Source organism: Parambassis ranga, chromosome 10, assembly GCF_900634625.1.
Source record: "Parambassis ranga chromosome 10, fParRan2.1, whole genome shotgun sequence".
NCBI classification, from domain to species: Eukaryota; Metazoa; Chordata; class Actinopteri; family Ambassidae; genus Parambassis; species Parambassis ranga.
This window is the reverse complement of record NC_041031.1, coordinates 6,804,994-6,831,080: the sequence shown is the minus strand read 5'-3', so window position 1 is coordinate 6,831,080 and position 26,087 is coordinate 6,804,994. Positions and strand designations below refer to the sequence as shown.

At 43.0% G+C, this 26,087-nt stretch overlaps 1 protein-coding gene across 3 annotated transcripts in view; it reads right to left on the bottom strand.

Moving 5' to 3' along the window:
- Positions 1 to 296: 296 nt before the first annotated feature.
- The window catches only part of LOC114442435 (connector enhancer of kinase suppressor of ras 2), a 42,909-nt gene continuing 17,118 nt past the window's right edge, over positions 297 to 26,087 (bottom strand). Inside the window, exons 6-24 of one of the 3 annotated variants that reach the window (XM_028415973.1) lie at positions 22,384 to 22,503; positions 21,487 to 21,546; positions 21,288 to 21,356; positions 17,369 to 17,515; positions 12,501 to 12,628; positions 12,182 to 12,387; positions 11,004 to 11,090; positions 10,021 to 10,229; positions 7,304 to 7,341; positions 7,170 to 7,212; positions 6,186 to 6,234; positions 5,673 to 5,845; positions 5,264 to 5,337; positions 5,057 to 5,128; positions 3,695 to 3,765; positions 3,482 to 3,582; positions 2,209 to 2,959; positions 1,498 to 1,760; positions 297 to 1,408 (exon numbers count right to left, since the gene is read on the bottom strand). In XM_028415973.1, the coding sequence (XP_028271774.1) occupies positions 1,199 to 1,408; positions 1,498 to 1,760; positions 2,209 to 2,959; positions 3,482 to 3,582; positions 3,695 to 3,765; positions 5,057 to 5,128; positions 5,264 to 5,337; positions 5,673 to 5,845; positions 6,186 to 6,234; positions 7,170 to 7,212; positions 7,304 to 7,341; positions 10,021 to 10,229; positions 11,004 to 11,090; positions 12,182 to 12,387; positions 12,501 to 12,628; positions 17,369 to 17,515; positions 21,288 to 21,356; positions 21,487 to 21,546; positions 22,384 to 22,503 (2,871 nt within the window). In that variant the 3' untranslated portion in view covers positions 297 to 1,198. The remainder of the gene's footprint in view (positions 1,409 to 1,497; positions 1,761 to 2,208; positions 2,960 to 3,481; positions 3,583 to 3,694; positions 3,766 to 5,056; positions 5,129 to 5,263; positions 5,338 to 5,672; positions 5,846 to 6,185; positions 6,235 to 7,169; positions 7,213 to 7,303; positions 7,342 to 10,020; positions 10,230 to 11,003; positions 11,091 to 12,181; positions 12,388 to 12,500; positions 12,629 to 17,368; positions 17,516 to 21,287; positions 21,357 to 21,486; positions 21,547 to 22,383; positions 22,504 to 26,087) is intronic. The other 2 variants (XM_028415970.1, XM_028415972.1) reach the window with 2 other exon arrangements.

The following is a 26,087-nucleotide window of genomic DNA, read 5'->3' as shown; positions in this document are numbered from 1 at the left end:
TATTTGAACAGCAATGGTAAAGAGGCCGATGAGACATAGACCCTGTGATGCAGCCAATGAGATATAGAGATATAGAAAGTGCATTCTTTGTAGTGAGTGACTCCTTTGAAAAGAACTCTCCAAGCTCTTGCATTCGCTGTATAAGGAAAAAAAAAACCCAAAAGAAAAAAAAAATGTTTTGCACCCACACACAAATACATACTCTCTGTCTTCCCTCCGCTACCTCTAGAAGCATATCACAGTGGTAGTGGAACGCAAACATTTACATCAGTATACACAGCAGTATACACATATAGACAAGTCTTTGAGGAAGGGAGAGAAAGAGACAGAAAAAAGAGAGACAGAGAGAGAGAGAGAGAGAGGACACAAATGAAGCAAAGGAGGAGAAGGAGAGGTGGGAGAGAGGATGAACTCTATCAGAGGAGCCTCCTTCTGCAGATTAAACTTCACAGTTTGAAATAGTGTGCATCTGGTCAGCACAGTGGGTTCCCAAAGCTTGTGACACTTATTTTTCCCGTGGGTTCCCCGAGAGATACAGATAACCCAGCATAGATGGCTACCTCTCACAGTCTTACACCAAAAATGACTGCCCTTCCCATTCCCCACACTGTCCCTTTGGACATCAGCCTGGAATAACAGTGAGGTCCCTGTAAATCAAGATATGCAGTGAGAGAAAAAGAGGGAGAGAAAAAGAGAAAGGGGGAGAACTGGTGGCTCTGGGTGCAAAGTTCATCAGTACAAAAGTACAGTGCTGTGGTGAAAAGGATTCTCCTCTGTATTGCTGCTACATAGCTCCCCCTGCCCCCTGAAATAAAAAAAAAAAGGCGAAACCAAGAGGATACAAAGGAACCCACATGTTAAAAAGTCTCCTTTTTTCCCGTATTTTCTTGACAAGCGTGTGGAGTTTATGCTGAGTTCCATAGACAAAGGAAGATTAATGCTTTCTGTTCAGGCATGCAATAGGCACCCTGTGGGGTCCTCAGGATTATCAAAAGTTCATACACGCAGGTCTCAGAGTGTTCCCTCTATGATATTTACACATCGTACAATGTGTGTTCCTGTATTTGTGTTTGTGTGAGTACGTGCTCAGAGTCAGGAGAGAGGTTTACCTCATGTAAAGCTGTGTGTGTGTGTGTGTGTGCAGAGGTGTGTGTGTGTGTGTGTGATTGTGTACAACAGTTCAGTCTTCTCATCTCTCTCACACATGTGTCTCAATGAATGAGTGTGTGTGGGTCATGAGAGGTGCAGCCAGCGGGGAGAGGTCGTCCTGACCGTTGGTGCCAGGGCTGAGCTGGCAGATGTCTGAGTAGAGCTCGCTGTGCCACTGCTTCCACTCCCTGAAGGTCTGGGAGCACAGGCCAGGGTCCTCCAGGAGGGCACAAATTACTGCCAGCTCTGACTCTTTGGCCTGTGGGAGCAAAGACACACATGGGAGTTACCACATTAAATCATCTCACATCCTGTCCCTGGACTCTATGACAGAATCATTTGTGGTACCTTCAAGGTGCTGCGGAGCGCTCGAACCCGGTGCAGCCTGTCGTTCAGCAGGGGGTCCCTGGCCCTCTGAGTGAAGCAGCGTCGCAGCTCTTGCCTGCTACAAGGTTTGGGGTCTCCAAGGGCCGTCACGTTGGCTTGCTCCAGGGCCCGATACAGCTGCTCCAGCCCGTCCAAAGACTCGGCCTCTCGGCTGTCTGACACTCGCCGCTCCCTCGCCTCCGACACCCTCCTTTCTCTGCTCTCCACTCTCAACTCCCGCAGGTCTGGGGAAACAAGAAATTAGACTCAGACTGATGGTGATGGCATGTTGAATGAATGATAACAGAGCAGAAGATTTTTGTGACTCTTTTGGGGACATGTGCAAAGAGTAGAGATGCTTTCAGGGTCTGTTTTATTCTCAGTGTTTTATTTCAACACATCCTCACACATAAATGATATAATAAGTTGATGCTAACAATAGCTTCTTCTCTTAAGTGTTTCTATGGTCTCTACAAGCTGACAAAAAGAGATTAGCTAGATCACTGCATTAATTTTTTTCCTAGCTCTGTTTTGTAAGGTTTAGGCACTAAAACTCCTTTTGAGAAACTTCTCCATCATTTTCTATGTCCCACTAGAGACATGCGCTTTCTAACATGAAAACAGGAGTGGACATGCAGTAGTTATACCTGTCATTGCATTGCATCAAAATGTTTCCTCCTGTCACTGACTTACCTTCCTCAGCCTCGAGCATTTCTGCAGCCTGCACTTCTCCCTCCTCATCCTCACTCCTCTCTTCCATGTGAGCTGCCGTGTGTAACAACTTTCCTGGCATCGGGTCCCTGTTCCTGGGCAGACTCTGGCTCCGCTGCTTGTGGGAGTGTCGGTGTGTGTGGCTGTGTGTGTGGGGCCCCCGCTCCAAAGGGAAGGGCCCGTCCCGTTCCCTGTCCCTCTCTGCAGCATGGTGTCTCCGAACAGGCAGTGTGGCCTGTCTACGTCTCTCTGGGGACATGCCTTGTCTGCCCAGCCCTCCGTAGAAACCCATGTCTCCAGCCATGCTCCCCATAAGGCCATAATCGCTCTCCCCTGGTGCTGTCTGGAGGAAGTGCAGCCCTGCGCTGGTCAGAGGGGTCTCGATGAGGTCCTGCCAGGAGCGACGCTCGCGATGGGAGGAGCGGCACCCTGATGAGTGAGTACTGGTGCTGCCTGTGCCCGTGCCCATGCCCATGCCATCTCCGCGTTGGTCCTCGGCAGAGGAGTGGGAATGAGTGGACTCACTGGAGAAGTGTCGACCGTGCTTGGGCTCCGGGAAAGGGCTAGAAGAATTAACCTGGAGAGGGAGAGGGGAGGTGGAAGAGACCATCTGTGGAGGGATAGGGGAAGTGGAGGCACTCATTGGTGGGGGAAGTGGGGAAGGTGTGGAGCGCATGAGGCTCATGGAGCTCACTGAGCGGGGTAACTGGTCATAACTGTGGAGGAGGCTAGACTGAAGGGGCCAAGGGGAATGTGATGGGCAGCAGAGAGGAGTGTGCAGGTGACAGAAAGGTGACATGTGAGGAAGTGACCAGCAAAACAAGGAGAAAGGGGAGGTGGAGAGAGGACAGAAGAAAGAAAGACAGGGGAGTGTGACGGGCAGAAAAAACACCAAAAGATGAGAGCGAAAAAAGCAATGAGATGGCAGAGGAGTCACTGCAGAGATGACTGGCATGACTGTAGTATGGCTCTGCTGGGATAATCATAGCACTCTTCTAAGTAGGAGCTGAAATGCAATGTCGCCACCTAGAGGACAAAATGTGTAGTTCTGGCATCAGAACACAGAGAAGCAATGGTCTTGGCTGCTTACAGAACTGGATAGTCTCACACTCTGATGTTTTATTAATGCTGAGAGCTCTGGTCTATGAAGCCCTGGAAACTGTGGGGCTTTTAAGAATAAAATATTCTATCAGAATGAAACACTGCAAAGAAAATGTCTAGTGCGGCTCAGTGAACGTGTGTGTGCGTTACTTACTGATGGTGTGCGATGGTAAGTATCACAGAGGGATGATGGTCCCTCTTGTTTGAGCGTCATTGAGCCATCAACCTCGTCTTGATCACTCTCACTCCAGTAGTCTGATATGAAGATAAATATGAAACACACACACACATACATACACACAAATGTTAGTCATTTACACATAAAAACACTGATTGATTAACATATTTGTGGATACGGCGGTCTCACCTTCATCGGGGCGTGGCACCTTATCATCCGGTGTGTAGCCAATAGCAGCAAGCCCCAGTCGGTTCATCCACCTAAAGGAAACAAATAAAGATGAAAGATAATGTAAAAAGAAGGGCAGAAAGACAGAACAGATAGGAGGAGAAGAAGGGTTATGCTGGGTAAATTGTAGGTGATGAGTAAAAACAACTTTCACTGTAAATAATTTACAGGGTTTCTCTTAACAGTTGATATCTGTCTAAGTGGCTCCATCACTGATGAGGAGGCAAAAGCGTTGAACTAACTAGAGAGGTGAATGCAGTGAGAAAGAAATCACAAAGCTCTCCAAACTCCTGCATCCAAGCTTCCTCCTGTCTGTCTGTCTCCACGGCAGATCCCAGCTTGTCCCGTGTCCCTCTGCAGACACCTCATAATAAGGTTGCTGCTAAGAATAGAGGCCCTGTCTTTACACGAAGAACAGGAAACTCATCATACTACCGTAGGAAGTGCCTCTTACAGGAAATGACATTTTTCTTGCCACATATTCTGGCCATAAAAAGAACTCAAAAAATTGTTCCTGCCAACAAGTATTACTATGTAACCAGCTCTCTGCCATTAGAGAAACCCGTTCCATTTGCACAAATAACCCCCCCCCCCCCCCCCCATTATCTATTCGTACATTTGACACATTTTTGATGCAGTTAAATAAAGTAGGTGTGTCACATTTATTATAATAACAGGTTGTCAATATGTATTCATCAAAATTGAATATATAAATATATTTTTTAATTGCAGTCGTTAAAAGCTGAAGCCTATGTGACCTGTTTTTATATCTCCAATGGGTAAAATATACTCAGGAATAAGTGGCACCATCAGGGATAATAGAGAAACGAACACAAATTCTCTAGATTCACTTTTGAGTATAGGTTGTTTTCTCAAATTCAACCTCGGATCTACTGTAAAAGCATGGCAATAATATAACTGCACCCACCTTTTCACATATGATGCACATGAAAATGTGTTTTCACACATTAACCTCTTAACGCAGTATGGAAGTCAAATATAGCTGGTTAATTACTCTCCCCCAATTACCTCCCCATGTCATTGATGAGAGGTGTGGATAATTAGAGCTCATCAGATAGCACCCCTACAAATATCACTACAATCTCAAGTGCACATGTGATGCATACATACACAGTCCTACATTTAACAACACGGGCCTGGATTCATGCTTAATTCATGAACAGTGCTGCGTTGGTGGGCTGTTGCCTGTGTAAACTTGATTTGCTCAGTTAAAATATTCATGAAAGGACACGTGATGTCCCCAGTTTCTGTCTATTGTCCACATTAAGACACACACACACAGTGACAACTGCACTCACTCACCTGTTCATTTCCTCCAGACAATCTGTGGCGAAGAAGAAGCTCTTGATTTTTGGATGACAGGCTTTGAAGGCACTGCAGTAAATCAGGGAGAAGGAGGTTGATTAGCAGTTTTTGCATACGCACGGTGGGTTTGTGTGCATTCATGTTGTGTGGGTGAGAGCAAATGTGCCTGATTAATAATTTTGGCGACATGTGAGGGACACTCACAATTTCCGTCTGCACTCTATTGCTCGGTCTATTCTGAACTCGGGGAGGCTGATGAAGCCCTCAGCCTTCTCATCCTGCAGGCAGAGACAGATGGAGAGTGGTGGTACATCATCAACACGGAGAACAAAATGTCATGCATACTGATACACCAATTTTATTCAGCATAGTGATACTCTACTCCAGCATGTGAAAACAACATATGTTGTTTACGCTGACTAGGATAAGGTCAGATCACATAAAAAAAAAATAAAATTATAGATGAGCGATGACAGTAGTAGCTAGAAAAACAAACAACAAACTATACTGTAGTTTGAAAAATATGAAAAATTTCCCTTTATCCAAATTTGTATGGCAATAAAATGCAATAAGATGCAAAGCTGAAAAACGTAGATTAAGCATAATGCCTTACATTTTGGTTTGTGTACCAGTAGAGGCAGGACTCTTTGAGGACAAACCAGTACTTCCTCCATTTTTGGGTGAAGTACCCTTTAGCATCTTTCTTCTTCCACAGCCAGCCTTCACAGTCACCATGGCCGAGGTCCTTACAGGAGATTCTCCTGCGACTGGCACTCGTAAGGGAACCTGGTCAGAGGACATGTGTGAGTGATTTCAACAGGCTAAAGCCATATTTCATATATTTATATTACAGAGAAATACAGTATGGTTTGCACTGGTAATTAATAGCACACTACAACAGAACAGACAGTGATAAATTAGGATCATCAAAAAAAGTAAACAATCAGTTATAGTGAGTATACAGAGGGAAACAGTGCTGGCAGGTGTTAGCGAAACAAACTGCTGACGCTGCTTTTATCTATCAAGTACATTTGGAGTTGTGTAAATATATAAATCCACTCTCTGGGCCATACCCGTCAACATTAAGGACTCAAAACAAAAGAACGAACTACACGGCAGTGCCTACCTTTACTTCTCTTTTTGGTTTTCGTTCTTAGAGAGGTGTAATGGAAAGACTGGAGGGGGAGAGAAGGAAGACATTAGAAAAGGGTTCACTGTTAAAAAGACACAGTCAGCCGTTGGGAATTTCCACACAGAGAAACAAGCTTTCCTCTCTATGTATCTGGATTATTTTTAATTTTATCAGGCACTCAGTGCAGAGAGGATTACAGGCACAGGGGACTCATGATGCTTAAACCACTGCAGTCCGGAAATGACCCCACAACCTGTGACAGAGATCTGAACTCCTGATTAGACAACAGGGATGTGGGGATGTTTTTACAATATTTATTAATTTGAAAACATTCCATTCATTTCTGATTGAATTAATCCACTCCGATTTTTTGTCATCTGTAAATTATCTAGCAGCATCGAATCCTGTCATTTTAGCTACAAGTCACTAATCTAGCTAAACACTTCCTAATATTAATGTGTGTAAGTAGTGTTTCTTTCTAAAAAACTTAAGCATCTGAAAGAGGCTAATGAGTAAACCCCGTGACTACAGGTGTTAATAATAACACTAACACAGCAGAACAAGACTACAGGCTGTTTATTTTCAGCCAAATAAATGTGTGTTTACAACTGAGCTGACTCACTGTAGCACTATGCTACAACTGACTTGGTTAAAGGTTAAAAGACAACTTCCTGTGTGACAGTAACCTAAATATAGAAACCAATTTACCTCACGCTCAACCTCTGACTGTTATCTTTTATTTAATTATTACAGTTGTGAATAAAGTTAATCTCAGGAATCCATCTTTTTCCTCTCCCAACTGCTGTGTTTACTAAGAGATGAAACTGCTTTGCTTTATTATACAGGTGTTGGAGTCAGAATCAAAATAGGCTACACTCTAATAATAATGCAGCACTATAAAAAACTATGCATGGATTTATAAACATCTTAGTAAAAGCACAGTAAGTCCAGCAGCACTGTCTCTCCTGACTCTCCTACCTTCCTCATGGAGGCCGCTCCCGAGCTTCCTGAGCCCGAATACCTGCAGAAAGACAGACAGCATCACACGTGAAACCACACATAAGTCTTACAACTCCAGGCGTGTAGTGAAATCACCAAAAACACAAACTCACCTGTCTGTTGTGTCTGCTCGCAGTGTGTCCGCTCCTCTCTGATAAGCACAATTAAAAAAGCACTTTGTTAATTCATTACTGCTCGCTCTGGTTTCTTTTAAATTTACATGACTGTATGAACTAAAAAAACATTGACAACTGACATAAAGCAAGGGAAATAATTCTGTATTTCAAGCTGTAAAACACCACTTTTTGTAATTTAAAACACATCACACACGTCTCATGCTCTATCCAAGGATTAAAGTGTGGATTACCCTTTTTTTTGTCATATACTGTACACTGCTACACATCAATAACATGAAGCTACAAAGCTGTAAAAGTAGTTTAAGTAAGGGATAAAGCAAGACGATTTGTTCATAATCAGGAATTAATGGGTGATGTGAAGGCATAACCTGCTCGCCTCCTCTGGACTATCATGTTGTGTGTACTGCTGGCTGCAGCCTGAATGGGATGAGAGACGCTCACTTGGGTGATACAGACTATCAAACCCACTTCTTTCTGCTCATAGGTTGCAGTCTTCATGTGCATAAGGCACAATGTTGTAAATCACATTTCTTCCCCTTTGATTCAATTCTTCCGGTGCTAACTGCTTGTTTTTTCTTCAGCTGCATCTCAGTCATCAAAATTGTCGTATTCTCCAAATAGGTTACAAGAAATGATGAAGTGACTCATTTTAGTCACTAATTAGACGTTATAGTGTAATAAATTGCTGAGGCTTTGCAATGGTTGCTGCCGCTGTTGCTATGGTTACCCACTTCAGATACAAGCTGAGCTGGTATATTGATTTAGAACAGTGAATAGTTTGACTGCCTGGAAGGAGGCGTCCTTTACGCTACAGTCAATCCAAATGAAGTTGTTACCCTGAAAATAGTAACATGACATTATTAATACTGCTTAAAAAAAACATTAGGCCTAAGTAAAATGTGGGCAGTGTCGGTTGTAGAATAAGTGGGCAGTAGGCTAATAGAATCCTCTCAGTGTAATTTGATGAATTTGGTTGTTGTGTGTTTAAAATAAATAAATAAAATAGACAACATCAGTGGATCGCAACCCACTGAGAAGTTCAGGTAGTGTACGCAGGGACTAATATGCCTTAACCTGCCCTACAATGCATACATTTCCTAGATGTCCATCGATAAGTTGGTGTAACATATTTTGACAATTGTTGGTTGGTGCGAAAGAATCATACAGAGCAAGAGGAAACAAACAGGTCATTGTTAGTGCAGAATACATACTTCATGTGCTACCCAATGGATATGAGTCACCACCATGAAAAACATGCAGCTGCGAGGGTTACAGAGGGCTGGTGTGAGCTAAGCTGTTAACACACTGCGTATGTGTGTGTGTGTGTGTGTCTTTGCGTGCATCGTTTTTTTAAGCACAGTCTGTCAGTCGCGCTTGTAATTGGTCTAGCTGATGCTGAGTCATACACCTACTCACAGGGATACGGGCGTCTGTGTCAGTGTGTGCGCACATGCAAGTATGTGTGTGTGTTTGTTCAGAATAAACTCCTATTTAGACTCAGGCGTGTCTGAGGAGATGGGGATATTAGGATGAGTTAGGAAGAGCCGTGAGATGGCAACGCTGCATACAAATGCACTCCTGTGCCAGTGTGTGTGTGTGTTGACTATGCTTACGTTAGTGTGTGTGTGTGTGTGTGTGTGCGCACATACTGTATAAAGGCGCGTGCGTGTGAGAAAGCATTAAAGCTACAGAGGGGCGTGTCTCAGTGTCGCTGTCCTTCTCATCATCAGTGATGCTGGCAGCCATGCAATAACACTTATCATTCTCACTCTCCTTTGTCTCCTCTACCTGACATACACTCACATTACAGAGCCAAGAGTGTGTGCAAATCTGTGAACATGACTTATCCTACGAACATCCACAGTGTGTTAAAGGCAAACATAACATTCAAAATAAAGTAAACAACCTCTTGTGATCCCCTTTAACTGACGGTCACTTTCATATTTACAGGTCATATAACGTTTCTACTCCGGAGAGTGTTCATGGACATTTTTTTTTGTATGTGGTTTATTTTCTCGTGCTTTTCTGAACCGTCTTTCCATTTTTCCCTGGTCATGCTGTTGTTTATTGCACAAGATCCATCTTCTTGACTAATCAATTCAATGCTAGTAGTTGCTGCCACCTGTGTGTGGGCTGTTGTCTTATATTGATAATGCAACAAAAATGCTCAGCCAAAGATGTGCATGAACATTAATTAATCATCTTCTATCAAAGAATTCAGATTTTTTTTTGTAGCTGTCTTCAAATTATGTGGCGAACAAATACTGTAGGCAAAAAAAAAAACATACACTAGTGCATTTAAAACATTTGTTTTCAATACTTGACTGTTATTGGAACCAAGTAAAGTGTATGAAATAGTTTGTGTCAGCAAAGTGCTACAAACTGCCATTCCTCAAACGGTCATGTGGGAGGCAAAAGTGATACCTTCATGCTTAAATAATCAGCAACAGTGCTGAAATAATCATAATTCATAAATTCTCCATTCATGATGACATTGAGAGGGACAACCTTAAGTCAACTGTCTCCTGCCAACCTCAGCATGTCACAGAGGACATACTGTGTCATCACAGCCACCACAGACGCTTCTGTAATGTGGCCTATGTTTTCAATCCTACATGTATGTCAATATGTTAGTGGAACCGTTTAGTGTACTTATGAACAAGAAGGGTAATAGTGCTGGACTGTGTACATACAGGCAATGCCTCTGGAGGCTGGTCTAGGCGTAGCGTGGAGGACAGCATGGAGGGGCTGATGGGAAAGCTAGGGCTGCTGGGATTACGACTCTTGCGCCGAGAGCGTCTGGTGGAATCCCGTCTGCTTTCTCTTCCCGGAACCTCTGGCTCTTCCTCAATCACCAGGATTTTGTCGTCGCTAAGGTAGCGCAGCAAGGAGTTGTCTGAGTCTGTGGGGGAGAAGGGAGGGACATGGACATTAGAAAACGAACAGGCTCTGTAGAACCGATGACAGAAAAGGGGAGAGATAGCGTTGTGGAGGGAGAACCCCGGAGTAGGAACAGATGAGGCTGAATAAACCTTAACAGATAAAAACCCAATAGAAAGGGATAAAAGTGCCTCAGAGCTGTGGTATCTGATATGGATCCACAGCCAGGGACATACTGTACGGCTAATCTGTTTGCAGTGATTATGTTGATGTGGAAAGCAGCACTGCTAAATCTTGTGGGGTCACATAAAGTTTTATTCGGCTTTACTTCCAGAGAGATAAAGCTTCTCACCTGATTTATTTAGTATCCATACACTCAAATGTGAAAAAGTGACAGAGAAAGGAGAGGAGAAAAGGCAGACCCCCAACATTAGTACTGTGCTTTAATATTATTCATAGACTTTCTGATGGTAGAGTGGAGGATCCTCAGTTGAATACAAATTGAGTCTTGCTGCAAAATGGTGAAGCTGGTTAGAAGTGGTCACATAGAAATATCCTTATTCCCAGAGCTGCTGTATAAATGCAATCCTTGCATTTATGTTTATATGTCAGATACATACCTGGCGGGTATGTATCCTCACACATCCACACCACCATGGATAACCAGAAGATGAGCTGAAATGTGTTGAGCTGAATATGGAGCAAAGCATGGCACCGGTCTGGCCCCAAGTGTCTAAAGGAGCTGTGTATTAGGTGTGTACTGTGCATGTCTGTGTGTGTGTTTGTGTGCGTGTACCTCGGCTCCCCCTCTTGCCCATGCTGGGTTCCTTGGGCTCGGCCATCCAGTTATATTCCGGAGGCATGGAAACAGGTCTGAGGTCACCTGGAAGCACCAATCAGCAGTCAGAGAGGGCTACAGGGGAGGGACTGGGGGAGGTGGGGTGTAGAGACAGCGTGGGAGACAGCTGGAGGGTTGGACAGGTAAGAGATAGTGAAGGTGTGTGTGGGTAAGGGACACTTTTGAAGGACAACTATGAGTTGCAAGGCAAGTGTTGAGAGATAGTAAATGCAATAGGCTGAATCTAATCAATCCAAAAATGACTCAACAGCTGCCAATCATCACGCTAAAATCTTCTGTGTTATGTTGGGCTGCTCCAACCAATCAATGCTGACTGACTCAGCGTTTTTATAATAGCATTTTGAATCCATGGATAGAAATGACAGCGGTGGTTGTTTTTTTAATCTATTGATGAAATGTCTTAGCAACCATTGAATGCAGTGACATTTATGCAAACCAAGTCACTGTTTTGTTGCATTGTTTCTTGACATTACCTTCAGGTGTTTCATAGCAAAATGAATAAATGTTATCCCAGCCGAGCACACTGCCATGAGCAGGAGATATAACTTCTTCCTGTGAAGATTTGTTGTCATATCTGTCTCAGACTGCAGTCAACTCCATACAACATGTATTCAATAATTTCATTCTTGCAACACTTCCTATTCTAAGTTTGTTGCTAAACTAGCATTGTATTTCCTTTTTAATCATCTGATTTTTCTACAACCACCATTCTGATATCTGTCAGGGTTGCTTTATGTTGTTAATAGCTAAAGAACAGTAGTTCCATGACTCTTGTCTTGCACATCATGTAGATAGTCCCTTGACTGACTCATATGTACATTACAAGATGCTTTTGAAGCTGTCTGGGACACAGGGGGACACAGGTGGTGGGGCAGACAGGGAGCTGGAGACAGTGTGTTTGGACTGACCAGTTGTTATGTAATTGTGTATTGCGCATGGCAGGTGAAGACACAAGGAAGCAGAACCCATGAAGTGAGTAATGAACAAAAACATAAGGAAGACTTCTCCGAAAATGGTGAAAAGAAAAGGTGAGACAACATTCTACTAAACAAACGCCAGGCCAGAACCATTCCTGATTCACTCACACTAACCCCTGGCTATGCTTTCCCTCTTACCATGTGTTGGTGTCTTGTCCCGTCTGCGCACCCCAGTATTACGGCCCCTGTCGTAGTCGGGCCCTGGGGGCCCATCTCCTTCCAGCAAGGAGAAGTACTGACCGCTGTCCTGGTCCAGATAGTAGCTGACTGCCTCTGACCCTTTGGAGCCAGATTGAGAGCTGTAGCGGCTGATGTCGTCACATGACATCAAACCCATCTCCTCCCTGGGGAGAGCAGAGCTGTCATCATAACTGTCATCAGCACCATCATCACTGTCATCAGCGGGATCATAATAATCAACGTAATGATCATCATCAAACATCTGTGTGTGTCTGACCTGGTGCTATAGAGTCCGGAGACAGGAGAGAGGATATAGACGTCCTGCATGCTGGGGGCGTCCATTTTGGACATTCCCAGAGTTCCACCAGGTGTAGGGGAGGTGCTGGTGGGGCTGGTGGGAATTGGCTGAAGGAGAGAATGAGTTTTTTGTCACTTAGTTATGACGGCAAGATGATGAAAGATCTGAGGGCACAACCTGCAGAAAGTGAGCATTAGATCTTTTCCTGGCTCACAGAAAAACAAACAAGCACACAGTTTATGGTGTTACAGGGGAACGGAACCTTTTATTTGTGCTCGTACTGTAGCCGGCATTCGTTTCAACACAGAATCACAAACAAAAGAGTTATTTCCACAGCGCTGCCATGTTGTGTATGTTGTCTTTTATTTAAAAAAAAAAACCTGTCTGACTGTGCAGTTTCTCCTACGTTCAATCGCTTCACTATTCTATCATTTTGTCTCAAGCCTCTTCACTCGCACAGAGCTCTCCATGTCTGTTCCCATGACAACCCCTCCTCTCTCATGCTCTCCTCGCTCTTCTTCTCTTCTTACCCCTCCCTCAATTCTTCAGAGGCTACGAGAAAACGAGAGGATGGAGAAAAGCGAGCAAGGCCTCCTACCACTGCCGACTCAAGGACGGGTAGCTTCATTTGTCATCAGGTCCTCTGTGAGGGCAGGATGCCTTGCCACTGATGGCATAGCGACTCAGTCCAAATTACAAATGAATTATAATTGTTCTCTAGCGTGACAAACAGTTAGCTGTTGATTTCACCTATGAGGAAGAGGTTTCCAGATGTGTGAAAAATTGAAGGTGTTACTGTTGTTTCTGAGGAGAATGCTCTATTTCGAACAGAAGATGTGAGTGTGGACAGAATGGATAAATAGACACACAGCCCAAGCGGTGGCAAGGCGGGCAGCTCTCTCATTACGGAAGCCTAGTGTTTCATCATTTCATCAGCAGTGCATTAATCCAATTCATTTCATATTCCAAACTTTGCATCTCCTCCCTCACTTCATTCTATCCCCGTCTCTGTCTTCCTCTCTCTCACACAGTCTTCCTCACATGAAGGCAGCTTACAGTAAGAAGGCTTCACAATAAATAATGAAGGCAGGGTGCAAAGGGAACGACATAAGGGAGGGGAGTAAATGAAATAGGACAAAGAGAGAGAGAGAGAAAGACAGACAGAGGGAAAGAGTGCAGGAGAGAGAGAGAGAAAGGGAGAGCAGGGTGGGGGAGCAGTGCACTGTGGTGACTGGAGCTGAGAGTGAAAACAGTAATTTAGTGATTACAGCCCACTGCTCCCTGCATGGAAAAGGAGTTGGGGAGGGAGGGGGGGACTAGGGGTGGAAGTAAAGAGAGATGGGACTACCACAGCGGGCGAAATTCCAGTCTGCAAAAACAGCACTTAAACCATTTGACCCCTGCTGCGACCACTCCAAACTACCTAAAAATCCACTGCTCTAAAACCCTCAGAGCAGTAGTACCCAACCCACTACCTTACTAAGCACACACACAGAAACACACACACATACAATGGGCTTTAAAAGTTCAAAAACTGTACAAATTAAAGGGTTGCCATAAGGCTGAATGGAAAACTGAATTAAATGATTTATTGACCCATATGTTCAATGACGCTAATTTTTGGCCTTCTTTCTCTCTGCAGATATTTTGACATGTCAAATTCAGAAAATGACAGGTGTGTAGTGGTGACTTTGCTCTGATCAAGTGTCACTGCATGTACAGTACCTGAGCACCGAAACTGAAGCCATTATTCACACATGTGCTACTGTGATATGTCAAAATGTCAAAAAAGGCTGGCTCAAAAAAAACATAAAAATCAAAGGGTTAAAATCTGATCTTGTATGTTTAATGTTTAAACTCCACCGAGCTAAAAATATGCAACATGCCCTTGACATGCACATCATGTTAATCATCAGAAGCCTGCTGTCTACAGACTTTTGCCTCCATGTTAAGCTGCTCTGGAGCTTTTCATCACGTCACATGATCTCCATCAGCATGGTTTACACAGTTGTCAAAACACTTATCTCATCACTTTCAAGATTTCTAGCTTCAAACACAGTCCATAATCAATGTTTGCTATTATGTTATAGAGCCATTTGGTATAATTTTATGTGATATTACAGTAAGAACACATGGTTGTGCATTCATATTTAAAGTTGTTTGAGCTGTTACAGTAAAAAACAGAACAAAAAGGCATTAGCCTCCACCCCCTCAGAAGGCCTATCAATAATTCATGACCCAGCGATAAATGTTGCCACAAATAGCAGGAATTTACCTAGAGTGATGATTTATAAGTGTAACATATAATACATTTATGAAAGCAGGGGTCATAGACAATGTGTGGAGCATGTGTGACCCCTGATGCTGATGTGGCCTTCAGTAACACATGAAATATCTCAGCACAGCAGGTCTGCATGCATTATGCATTGTCACAGTAATCTCGTCTTCTTTGTTAAAAAGATTGTCAGCATCATTATAATTACAGGGGATCATCGGATTGCTTTTACTCTATCCTGCCATGAATAAAACACACACATGCAAACACAGGCTGAGAGACAGAGATGTGTCACACTACTTAGAAGAATGAAAAAGGTTGCCATGGAAGGATTTGAGGGCTGGAATCACATGATAATTTAAAGAGAGTCTCCATTGTGGATTTTAGCTGAACGTTTGCCACGTTTTAGTTAAACTTCACTTGTTTTCTATGTGTTTGTTTTGGGAATGTACACGTACAGTACGTATCCAAAATCAAGCTTACAGTGTGCAGTGACCCGGTTCCTCCACCTCTCACCTCTCAAAGGAGCAACGGGGAAGATAACAGAAAACATAAATGTGTGCACAGAGAACACACACTTGCTACACAGGTGGACAAACAGCCTGCATACATGCATACAGCCATGCGTTGCTGTGTGCGCACAGACCAACCCTCCCTCCTGACTGCACTCACTCACACACAAACAGGCTGTTTAGCAAGATATTTTGGATTCAGTGAATTATCCCCAGTATTTGCTGAGTAGCAGCTCTTGTTTCAGAGCCAGTGGAGCTGCCTGTAGTTGCTTATGAATAATTAAGAGCTCCAGTCTTTCTGAGCGAGAACAAAACTAAAACACTCCTTTCTTCTCTTCTCCCACAGATTTCTCTGTGCTCTGATCTGGGTGCTCACAGCACGTTTGTGTCTTATAGCAGTCCATCAGGGTAGAATTCCCACAATCCTTTGCTGTTGCACATAACAAATATAACAATACAATCTGGTTAACAACTTTGGACAATGAGAAGAAGACAACCAGGAAACAAAAACAGTTTACTGTATCTTGTTAAAGATGGTGTTGCAGTCAACTCGATGCTCTGGCCTCCTGTGAGTCAAAACATACATTCTAACATTTTACTCTTTGTTTACAAAGCGCTGAATAGTCAAAATATATCATGGACTTATTGGTTCCTTATGAAGCCTCCAGACCTCTCTGGACCAAACAAAGCGAAGCAGGATTCAGTTTTTCTGCCCCTCACCTGTGGAACCTGTATACCTGAGGTCTGCTCAGTCACTTTATTTATGTCAGGCCTGAAAACATTGTTTACTGCAGCAGTCTGTTAATATCCTATATGTCAATCTTAGTTATTTATTCATGGCTGTCTTAACTGCACTCTTCTCATTTAATCTTGAATGATTTGAATTTCTCTGTTGTTTCTGTTCTATTTTAATGTCTTAATATGTTGCTTTTATTCTGTGATTTAATGTTCTCTGTAAAGCACTCTGAATTGTGTATGAATAGTGCTATATAAATAAACCTTTTAGTGGTTTCTATGACATTATAGAAACCAAATCTGAACAATCTGGATGTTTGAATCTCTCACATGAGCACACATACATGTTTGCTTATATGCTCACATGCAGAAACAACAGAATTATGGACTGGAAAAAAAAACAGAGCAAGAAAAAGGCAAAGAGCAGCTGAGCACTGAACAGAAACCAAGGCATGCATGTAACATGTAAATGAATTAGCCTGATGCGAAGTTAAAAATAACAGCTATGGAGCACAGGAGCCTGAGAAGACGGCCACACACTGCTTCACAAAGCGCTCAGCCAGCATCCGACTCGGCCTCGTCTAACCCTGACGTTCGAATGTCTCGGCACAGCTTGTCCTTTGTGTTTGCCAAAATTAGTTGAGTGATATTTCTGGGTTATGAATGACAGAAGTATGTGCCCCTAAGTGAAACATGTTTGAGCAGTAAGCCCCTGAACAAGCATTCCACCTTTTAGATTTACAGTGCATTAAACATTTACTCTCTTTTGAAAAGGAGATATTCTCTGGGGCGAAGATTGAATGAATGAGGACCTAAATATGAATGTGGGAGTGGGAGCTCGGATGGTGACCTTGTATTGCACCATACAACCAGCTCTTGAGCAAAAGTTCAGCCCATACACCATTTAAATCATTCACACAAAACTAAACTGAGGCACAGATTTAATTAACTTGTTTCTCTCTTTCACTATCAACATTTGAATGATGAAAAATCTGCTTCTGGTACCATGAAATTTGTGAATGGCTTTGAACTGTGTCAGCAGTAAGACAGGCAGTGAAAATAACAGATTTGTCGAACGATCAACAGGAGGATTGATGCAAGGTCAAACAGTGGATATGTTTCCTTTGAAAATATTTGTTTAAAACGGCAGCAGGAGAATGCAGAGTGTGGGCAGGAAAAACAGAGTGAGTCAAGGATAGAGGTGCTGCACACTTTACTACATGTAGTGTTCAATTCTTCTACCTCTGTGAGTACATTTGTTGTGCAGAATGTACAACAGTTGCACTCTCACTCATATTTCATAGCTGTGTAATGTTAGTGTTTACCTGCAGGCCCAGTGGCTTCCAGCGCACGTTCCTGAGCAGAGCTGGCGTGGAGCTCAGGGTGTTCTGGGGCCTTTTCTTCAGCGTGAGGATGACTCCGCATGGGTCCTCTCTCAAAGCATTCACCAGGTTCTTCAGCTGCCAGCCCACCTGAGGAGCACACAAACACCGGGCTATACCAAAGCAACCACCATAAACCAATGTATATGTTTTATATAGGCACTGATAGATCACATGGAAAGAGAACGGCCATTCAGGCTGTGTTTTTATAAGTTCCACATGGGGAACAGATCCATTGGAATGACTCTAAGTCTAACAACCTCTTTCATAAATGCCCTCTTTTCAAACTCATGCATCTAATGTGCTGAAAACCTGCAACAAGTGTCATGGTTTCAGCCAGGTCTTTTATTTTGCAGTTCATTTTCTGTTTGCATTAGTTCTAGTTTTACTAGTCACTTCCTGTTTTATTTTGTATTTCACTAGTTCCCTTGTGTTTCAGGTCTGTTGACTTCCCGTTCCTCATGTGTGCTCCCTCCCCCCTCCTGTGATTACCTGCTCCGCCCTAGTGTGCCTCACCTGTGTCCTATTGTCTTCCCGCCCTCCTGTGTATAAAGTCTGTGTGTTTCCTCCCTCTTGTTGCCAGTTCGTTTTGGGAGTAATCCTAGTGTTCCAGCCTTTCTTCAGCCAGTTGGTTTCTGTGAGTAATTTGATGTTTCAGCTTTCAGCCCTGAGTTTTGGATTCTTTGTGTTTTGACCCTGTTTGGATTCCTGTCTACGGTTTTGCCTTTTGTTCTTTGTACCTTTGCCACGCTGACTGATCACCCGTGTACCGAACCCTGGCTAGTATTAAAGGAACTGAGTTTGTTTTCACCTCTGGCTAAGTCTGCATTTGTGTCCTCCATCTCTCAATCCTTGACAACAAGAGGAGGAGTTATAATAAAGAGAAAGAAACAATCTAAAATATGGCATCATGTCAAGAAGAAAGATGACAGCTATACAGACTGATACCTCTATAAATTACCATTACAAGCAATCAGCAGTAGTGAAAAATCTTTTCCATGGCTTATACAACATGGACATATATATATATATATATATTCTTATGTACAAATGCCCCAGCAAAAGGAAATTATCCTGTTACAATAACATTAGACAGGCCTGGATTTTCAATTTTGACTAAAACATTCTATAGGTAAAGTGCCAAATACTATACATTTTCTGACACATTTCTGGTACTATGATTTATTTGATATTAAAGTAAAGACCTACCCAATGCTGCATAGAGTCTATTTAGGAACAGGTAACACTCTAGCTATGCAAAAAAAAGACCAGTCAAAAAATGACTGTGCAGCAAAATGGCTACAGACCAGTAGTCTAACATAGAGCCATATGAAAGTAGAGAGTGGCCCAGTCATTTCTGAGCTGGAGGGAGATGGTGAAAGAGCAGGAGTGCTGACTGCAGTGTTTCATCGTGGTGGTTGTGGCCAGCTTGTCTCCAGAGCTTGAAGTACTCGTCAAAGCCATTGATTGGCTACACTGGTCTGAGCTACTGGAAGTGTCCACAGAGGCCACAAACAGACACACAGGCTCACACACTTACATACATCCACACACACACACACACAGCTGCTGACCTTATTCCTGACATAATGATGACCAGCCTGTGTCGGCCTGCACTGGCCCGGTTTCTGTTCTCTTTGGCCCAGTTCAGAGTTAAATCAGAGTTCAATCTACTACAAGAGTCTGAATCCAATAAGTCTCTACTGTATCTGCTGTTCTGCTCTGCCCACTGAAACCAGATAGAGGGTATATTAGGACATGGTGAACTTTAAAAATGTTAAGGTGAATTGCCAAGGCTTTCAGTAAAAAAAAGACAGTGTGTATCAGTGTGGACTGTAGATACTATGGTTTTATGTAGCATGTGCTCCAGGTGGACTGACAGTAACAACATGCATGGTGTCTGCACCACTGTCAAGTTTAGCATAAAGTCACTACAATACAGCTAGGGAATTGAGACTGGAAAGAAAAGAGTTAAAAGATTTTTTTAAAAATCCCTCTAAAGTCACTAATTAATACATCATATCTTGTTTATTGAGACAAGCTTTGTCACCCTACGTCCTATCTCTGTGCTAAGCTAAGCTAATCCTCTCCTGGCTGTAGTTTCAGGTTGAGCAGACAGATAAAAAGCTGGTGACAATCTCTTTATCTAGCTCTTGATTAGACAGTGAATAAGCATGTTTCCATGCCAGAAACCACAGAGGGGAATCCTGATTTAAATAAACTAAAAGCGACCTGAGCTTGGCCTTGATCAAAGTCAGTGTTTTCAGATCCACCAGAACAGTGGAGTTACTCATGGCACAGTAACAGTGGTCACCTTTACAATGTATACTATCACAAAGTCAATCTTAAGCAGCCCAGTTTAGAACTGTTCTGTTATGCAAATACACAGAGAGCAAAGGGAAACAGGAAGAGACCTACCAAAAATAATAATAGAACTGCTGCTGGAGAGCTTTTTTTTTTTTTTTTTTTTTTTTTTCAAATCCCAGGGGTCTTCATTATTTTCCCAGATGCGATTACCTCCACATAATTATGTTGCCTCTTCAAACAATCAGTTTGTTATTTGAGCAAATTCCACATTTTACCTCAGAGGAGAAGCCGAGCTAAAAACTGCAACTCCTGTTTTGAAGTGGGTCTCAAACAAAGCTCATGCATAGACATGAAGGCAGCACTGTTGCTAAATGTGTGGGATAGGCCTACATAATGATTCTAAAATGTAATGGAATTTGTTTGTTCACACTAATTTACTTTTTAAAATTAGAGTCTGACTAGATGAACTTATCAGCAGTGATGTTGACAGAGAGTTTGCTGCTATCCATCGTTCCTCCTTAACAGCTCAACTTAGGATTGAACGCAGAGCTGTGTTGACGAGAGACTTCCCTCCGCCGCTCTCGCCCTTCTTTTATTTTTATCTGCTTCTTCTTTTCTCCAAGTCCTGATTTACATCCTCCTCCTCCTTTTTTTACCCCACTCTCCCAGCTCTGCCTCAGCTTCAGCATCCCCTGACTCTTTCAGCCCACTTCCCCACCATTCACACACACACACACACCTCTGTTCCCCTCTGCTTATCTCCTCCCCCAGAGTGAGGGATCAGAGTGGTGAGGGTCTAGCTGAGGGAGTAATGAAGGGTTGGAGCTGAGAGCCTGGCAGGGTGCGATCTGCACTGTCACCCCGAGGAGAGAGAGAGGGAGATAACACGCACCTCCCTCACGTGTCAATCAACGCCGCTCCCCAGCGCTCTGCATGCATGCTTTCGCATGAGCAGCACCTATCGAGACGTACGAAGAAATACTGACACAAAAAGCACACAGAAGACACACAGACACAACCTTTTTCCCCCCACTTCAGAAATCTCAAATAAACGCTGGAACAAATTGTTTGTGCCAGAATCGACAGCACAGGCAAGAGACAGCAAGCTCACATCACATGCTGTCACAAGGCACCATTCCATTTAAAATAGCTGCCCATTTTTCTGCTTCCCTGTGATGTGATGAGTTGAAGGCAGAAAATTCGAAAAGTATTCAAGTCAGAAAGTGGAACATGGGTTCACATTTCAAACCAGACGCCTCCTCCAGGGCTTAACTACAACAAAGGGAACAAATTGTTGGCTGACAATCACTGTGGACTGAATAAAGGTCTTGTAACAATCATCCTATAATCTGCTCCTGCTGCAAACCTAATTAGCCTAGATAGTGACACAGGCACAGGACAGGAAGCACCAAAGAGGCAGAGGTGGCAGTGGCAGTGGTGGTAGAGGCTGACATCATGTTCTCTGACACCACTTAAAGACAGAATGGAGAACAAAAGACAGTCTGCAGTGTGTAAGCACAGCCACAGTGCTGTGTTTGGCAGCGTTCTAACTCACCACTGTCTGGTGGTTGACTTGGATCACCTCATCTCCTGCATGGATCTTCTTACACTGGTCTGCTGGAGACTGCACAGGCAGAGATTGGAGGACAGAAAATGGACAAACTGAGGATTTATTGCAATAGTGAAATATGATAAATTGCGACATTGCAGTGGGTGGAGTGTCATGTTTCTCGCTGAGTAAAACAAAAACTCACATTCTCTGTGGTCCCAGTGATAACGTGGAGTCCATCATATGTTGATTTGATATACATCCCCTGAAACACAAGCACACGTGGCAGGGAGGCAGGATTCAGTGAAAGACAGAGTACACATAGAAACACATGGACACATAGGGATATTTTCTGTTTTGTGAATAGCTGACGTAGGGTTGACTTAAGTTACAGGTGGGTGACAATTTAAAGGACTAATATGAAAAGTTTTTTAATAGAAATGACACTGACATATTTAACCTTCGAATGGCTAAATAGCAAACTTGCAAAGCACACGATTCTATAGTCTCATTCATTTTTTATATCTGTACTCACTGATAGAAAAATACCTGCTCTTTAGTTACTAAATAATTTGTTGTTTACTTAGCGCCGTTCACATTTTGAAAAGCCCACTAAGACCTACTTTGGCTTTTATCTTCAGTGCAATCAAAACAACCACACATTTCATCCATCTCTTTTCAAGCCCTTAAACATTGTCCAGTACACCTCAGGATTTAAGGGGATGATTTTTTTTTTCATTTATTTTTCACAATGTAACACTTCTAGCCTGATGTGATGTTTTCCATTGTCAATATGTCTAAAAAAACGACATGTTGAATGAAAATAACAACATATACTTGTTAATTTCAGAATAAAAAGAGCATTCAAGCACCGTGGTAACCACAGCATTTGTGCTGAAAGTGTCTTCTCACTGAATAAGAAGAATGCATGTGGGTCAGAAATTCATGAGTAAAAGCTGCTAAATCCCGCTGTTGATCCAAGGTAATAATACGTGTTGGCACCTACTTCTGTGGGGATTTGTGACAACAAGCATTTTAAATTGTAAATAGAGCAGTGAAACTTGGTTTAAATGTTGGTGTGAGTCCTTTAGTGTGTCCTTACCAGTCCTTCATTGGGCATGATGCTGGTTAGATGGACCACCTCCAGGTGGGCCGACTGAGAGACTAGAGAGTCAGATGACAGAGAGATGATGTGGTCACATATCCCCGCTAAGGTCTTACACTGGAGATGGAGGAAAATAGAGCAGAGGAAGAAAAATGAGGAAAGGAAGAGAGGGAAAAAAGAAAGAGAGAGACAAAAAGAGAAAGACAGAAAGTTATTGAGATTGGTTTAGGTCCGCGAGGGATGCTGTGACCTAGCTGGAGGAGGTGAAACAGACATCATTTCATCAGATTGTTCCACATCGCCACTTCCATCACTCCAGCACACAAACTGTTTCCTGTCACAGTCTGTCCGCAGGCATGCCCACAAGACTCTGTCACAGACAGAACAACACATCAGCGATATACTAGCCAGGCCCGAGGAGCCCAGATGACATTTTCTAACATCTAAATTACAGAGTACAGTTTCTATTTGTTGTTATCTGTATTTTTGGTTGGGGAAGATACAGGCCATTTTTTCTGTCCGCATCAACTTAATAAATCCAGACACATTGTAGAGTGGATATTTTTTTTCTTTATGCTGCACCTATACGCCTAATACATATTACCCCATCTGAGTGCATCTGAGCAGATATGCCAAATACAAAGCATGGCTTCACCTTGTCTTTCTTCTAAATAAACCTCGTCTGCTTTTCAGGCTATTTGTCTGCTTGGTCACGCATGCCAGCTAATTTATTATCAGCGACATCTCTGCCTTCTAATGTTAGCTGACTGATTGCAGGGGGTTTTTATAGTTATCTGGTTATCCTGCGTCATATCATGCACACACACACACAAACACGCACGCTGAAATGTAACAGGCATACAGTATCTTCACACAAGCAGGATGACAGTGATGAACCCTGTATAAAATAATCTTCTGATCTCAATCCTAATGAGCAATTACTGGATTACAGTAACAAAATGAGCACAGGAGATCACACACCCATAACACACATATAATGCACACACACACACACACACACACACCATAGCTCAGAGTCTATGATTCATGCAGTGTGAGGGAAAAGGTGGAGAATCTTCAGTGAGCTGGCTATGTGATGCTCTCACTCATTCTATGTCTCTCACTGTTTCCTGCTCACACACACACACACACACACACACACACCTTTCTGGGTCACTTATTTGTACACTGTCTGTTTATACAGTTATAACGTGCCAGTCAAGCCATGCTCATTATGTAATATGACACAAAGAACTGTTAGACACCAATACTAGACAAAAACATAATAACAAAAAGAAAAGGAAGTATATAAAGCTATAAATAGCCCATAAAATCTGCTGGATACCACAGTGTGTGACGACATTGTGTCTCTGCTTGTGCTCCCCTTTGATCATTGGACTAACAGTGTTGACCTGGGATTAACACGGGGGCTGGGAGACAAAAGGCCAGTCACCAGTGTGGAGAATCTTCCAGCTCTGACACACACCCGGCCTTGATCTGACACGCCTCCAGAGCATCAGAGCACAGATTATAGGGAAGTTAACTTATGTGGCTGGCTGGCTGGCGTGAGATTTAAGAGCAGTCAAACAGAAAGGCAGACATAGTACACTGCTAAATGGATTAAGCCCCCCCCCTCACCACCAACACCAGCACCTTCCTCATTCTCATTCTCTTAAGCACTTTCTTCTTCATTGACTCAAACCTTCTCTCTTGTTCACCAGCTAACACACACACACACATGCAGGGTTGCATAATGCATCATATGCACATGCATGCTCACACACACACACACACATGCTGCAGCAGGCACAGGGGAAGATGGAAAGGGGGGAGAAAGAAAGCAGAAGAGAAGAACAGAAAGGCAGTTAGGCGGGAGGGAGAGTCAGGGAGAAAAGGGGGAGAAAACAAGGGAAAGGGAAAACACACAACTAGGACAGTCTTATGTAATTCCTCTCATCCTTATGCATGCATGCACATAAAAACACTCGCTCATACACACTTCACGCTCCATCAGACACACAGACTCACACATGCTCATATCTTATCTCCCTCTCTCTCTCTAACACACACACACACACTACCCCTGTCCTTCTGATTGCTGCAGGCCGTTGTCTAGAGGAGAGCGGAGTAGCAGTGAGTTTTGCATTATTGAGCAGAAGCTAAGAAGCGTACAACTACCACTACAGTAAACAGTCTCCGTGCCCCATGCTGGATGGATACTGGGGACTCTTACATACTGAATGTCTGTCTGGATCAAATCCATGCATTTAGAATTTTAGCAAAAGCAAAAGTATTTACTTTGTATTTTCTATATTAACATGATAACATATTATTAACATAATATTAACATGTAAGCAGCATTTTAATGTGGGAGTAAATCACAACAGATGCTGAGGAGCTGTACAACTATATTTCTCTGCAGGTCTGTAAAATAATAAGGATGAGTAGGATGATTGTTGGTAGCCATTTAGCTGTTAGTTTGCCAGACATCACTCATCACTCTCAGCATATCGCTACATTAGGTAATTGATCCTTGCCAACGCAAGAGGTGTCCAAATTTAAACTCCGAGCCAGTACACCTGCCCTGTTCAGCTGATTTGGCACACTGCTCCACAGCTACCTGTTCCCCAAGATAAAGGAGAAGCTCAGTTGTTGTTTTGACCATGATATTGATGTCATTTTTCCAGGAAGCTCTGGACCACTTACTGGACAGCCAAGTCTAGAACAAAGAAAGGACCCCGCATTAAATGACTGCTGCCTTATGCTGCATTCCAGATACAACTGGAGGTCAAAATTTCCCTGTTGAATTTTGTTTCTGACCCCCAAGCGTTCCACGTGCACTAAACCAAAATTGAAACTTATTCACTAGTTGTTAGTAGTTGGAGTTTCATCATTGGTTCACTAAGCTAAGAGGGCACTGACATCATACTTTGACAGCATGTGTCATGTAGAAGTGCTTTACTATAATCACATTATATAGGCAAATGTGTTTTATGATTCATCTGTGTTGACAGTATACACATTCAGAATATGCAATAATTTAAATAATTAAACACACTTTTCCACATCTTGAGCTATATATTATTTGGTTAAAAAAAAATACAATCAGCAAAAAGGCTGCCTCTAAGACCCCCCCCCCCCTTTTTTTATATCTAGCTGTTTCACACATAAACCTCCCACACATAACAGACTTTGTCATGTGCAGCTTTGTGCAGCTTTTAGTCTGGCACTGAGGGTTGTTTGTGTGTGTGTGTGTGCACACATGTGGAGCTATTTAAAGATTTGAATTTCCCTGATGTCATTGTCGTGTGTTATTATCAAGCTTTTAACAACAGAGTCAGATGACAGCCATGATACGTCAACCGAAAAGCTCAGGGGTGTCTGCTTTGGATGGGAGTGTGTGTCTACATACATAGTTTAAACAGAGCCTTGTGGTTGCACCGTTACTTGCATAATACCATTTATTGACAGGAGGTGAGCAGCAGTATTTCCTTCTCAGTATTTTTTTCTGAGAAGAATCCCCCTGCCAACATTTTATTTGGTTCCCTCCACCTGACCTTGAATGGCAGCAGGAAGTGTCCCTATCCAACTGTCAGCCCAGATCAGACACTAGCTGCTCACTCGGTTTCACACGTGGACGCAGACAGTTCTCTGCCGTACATGCACACACACACACACACACACACACACTGGGTATGCTG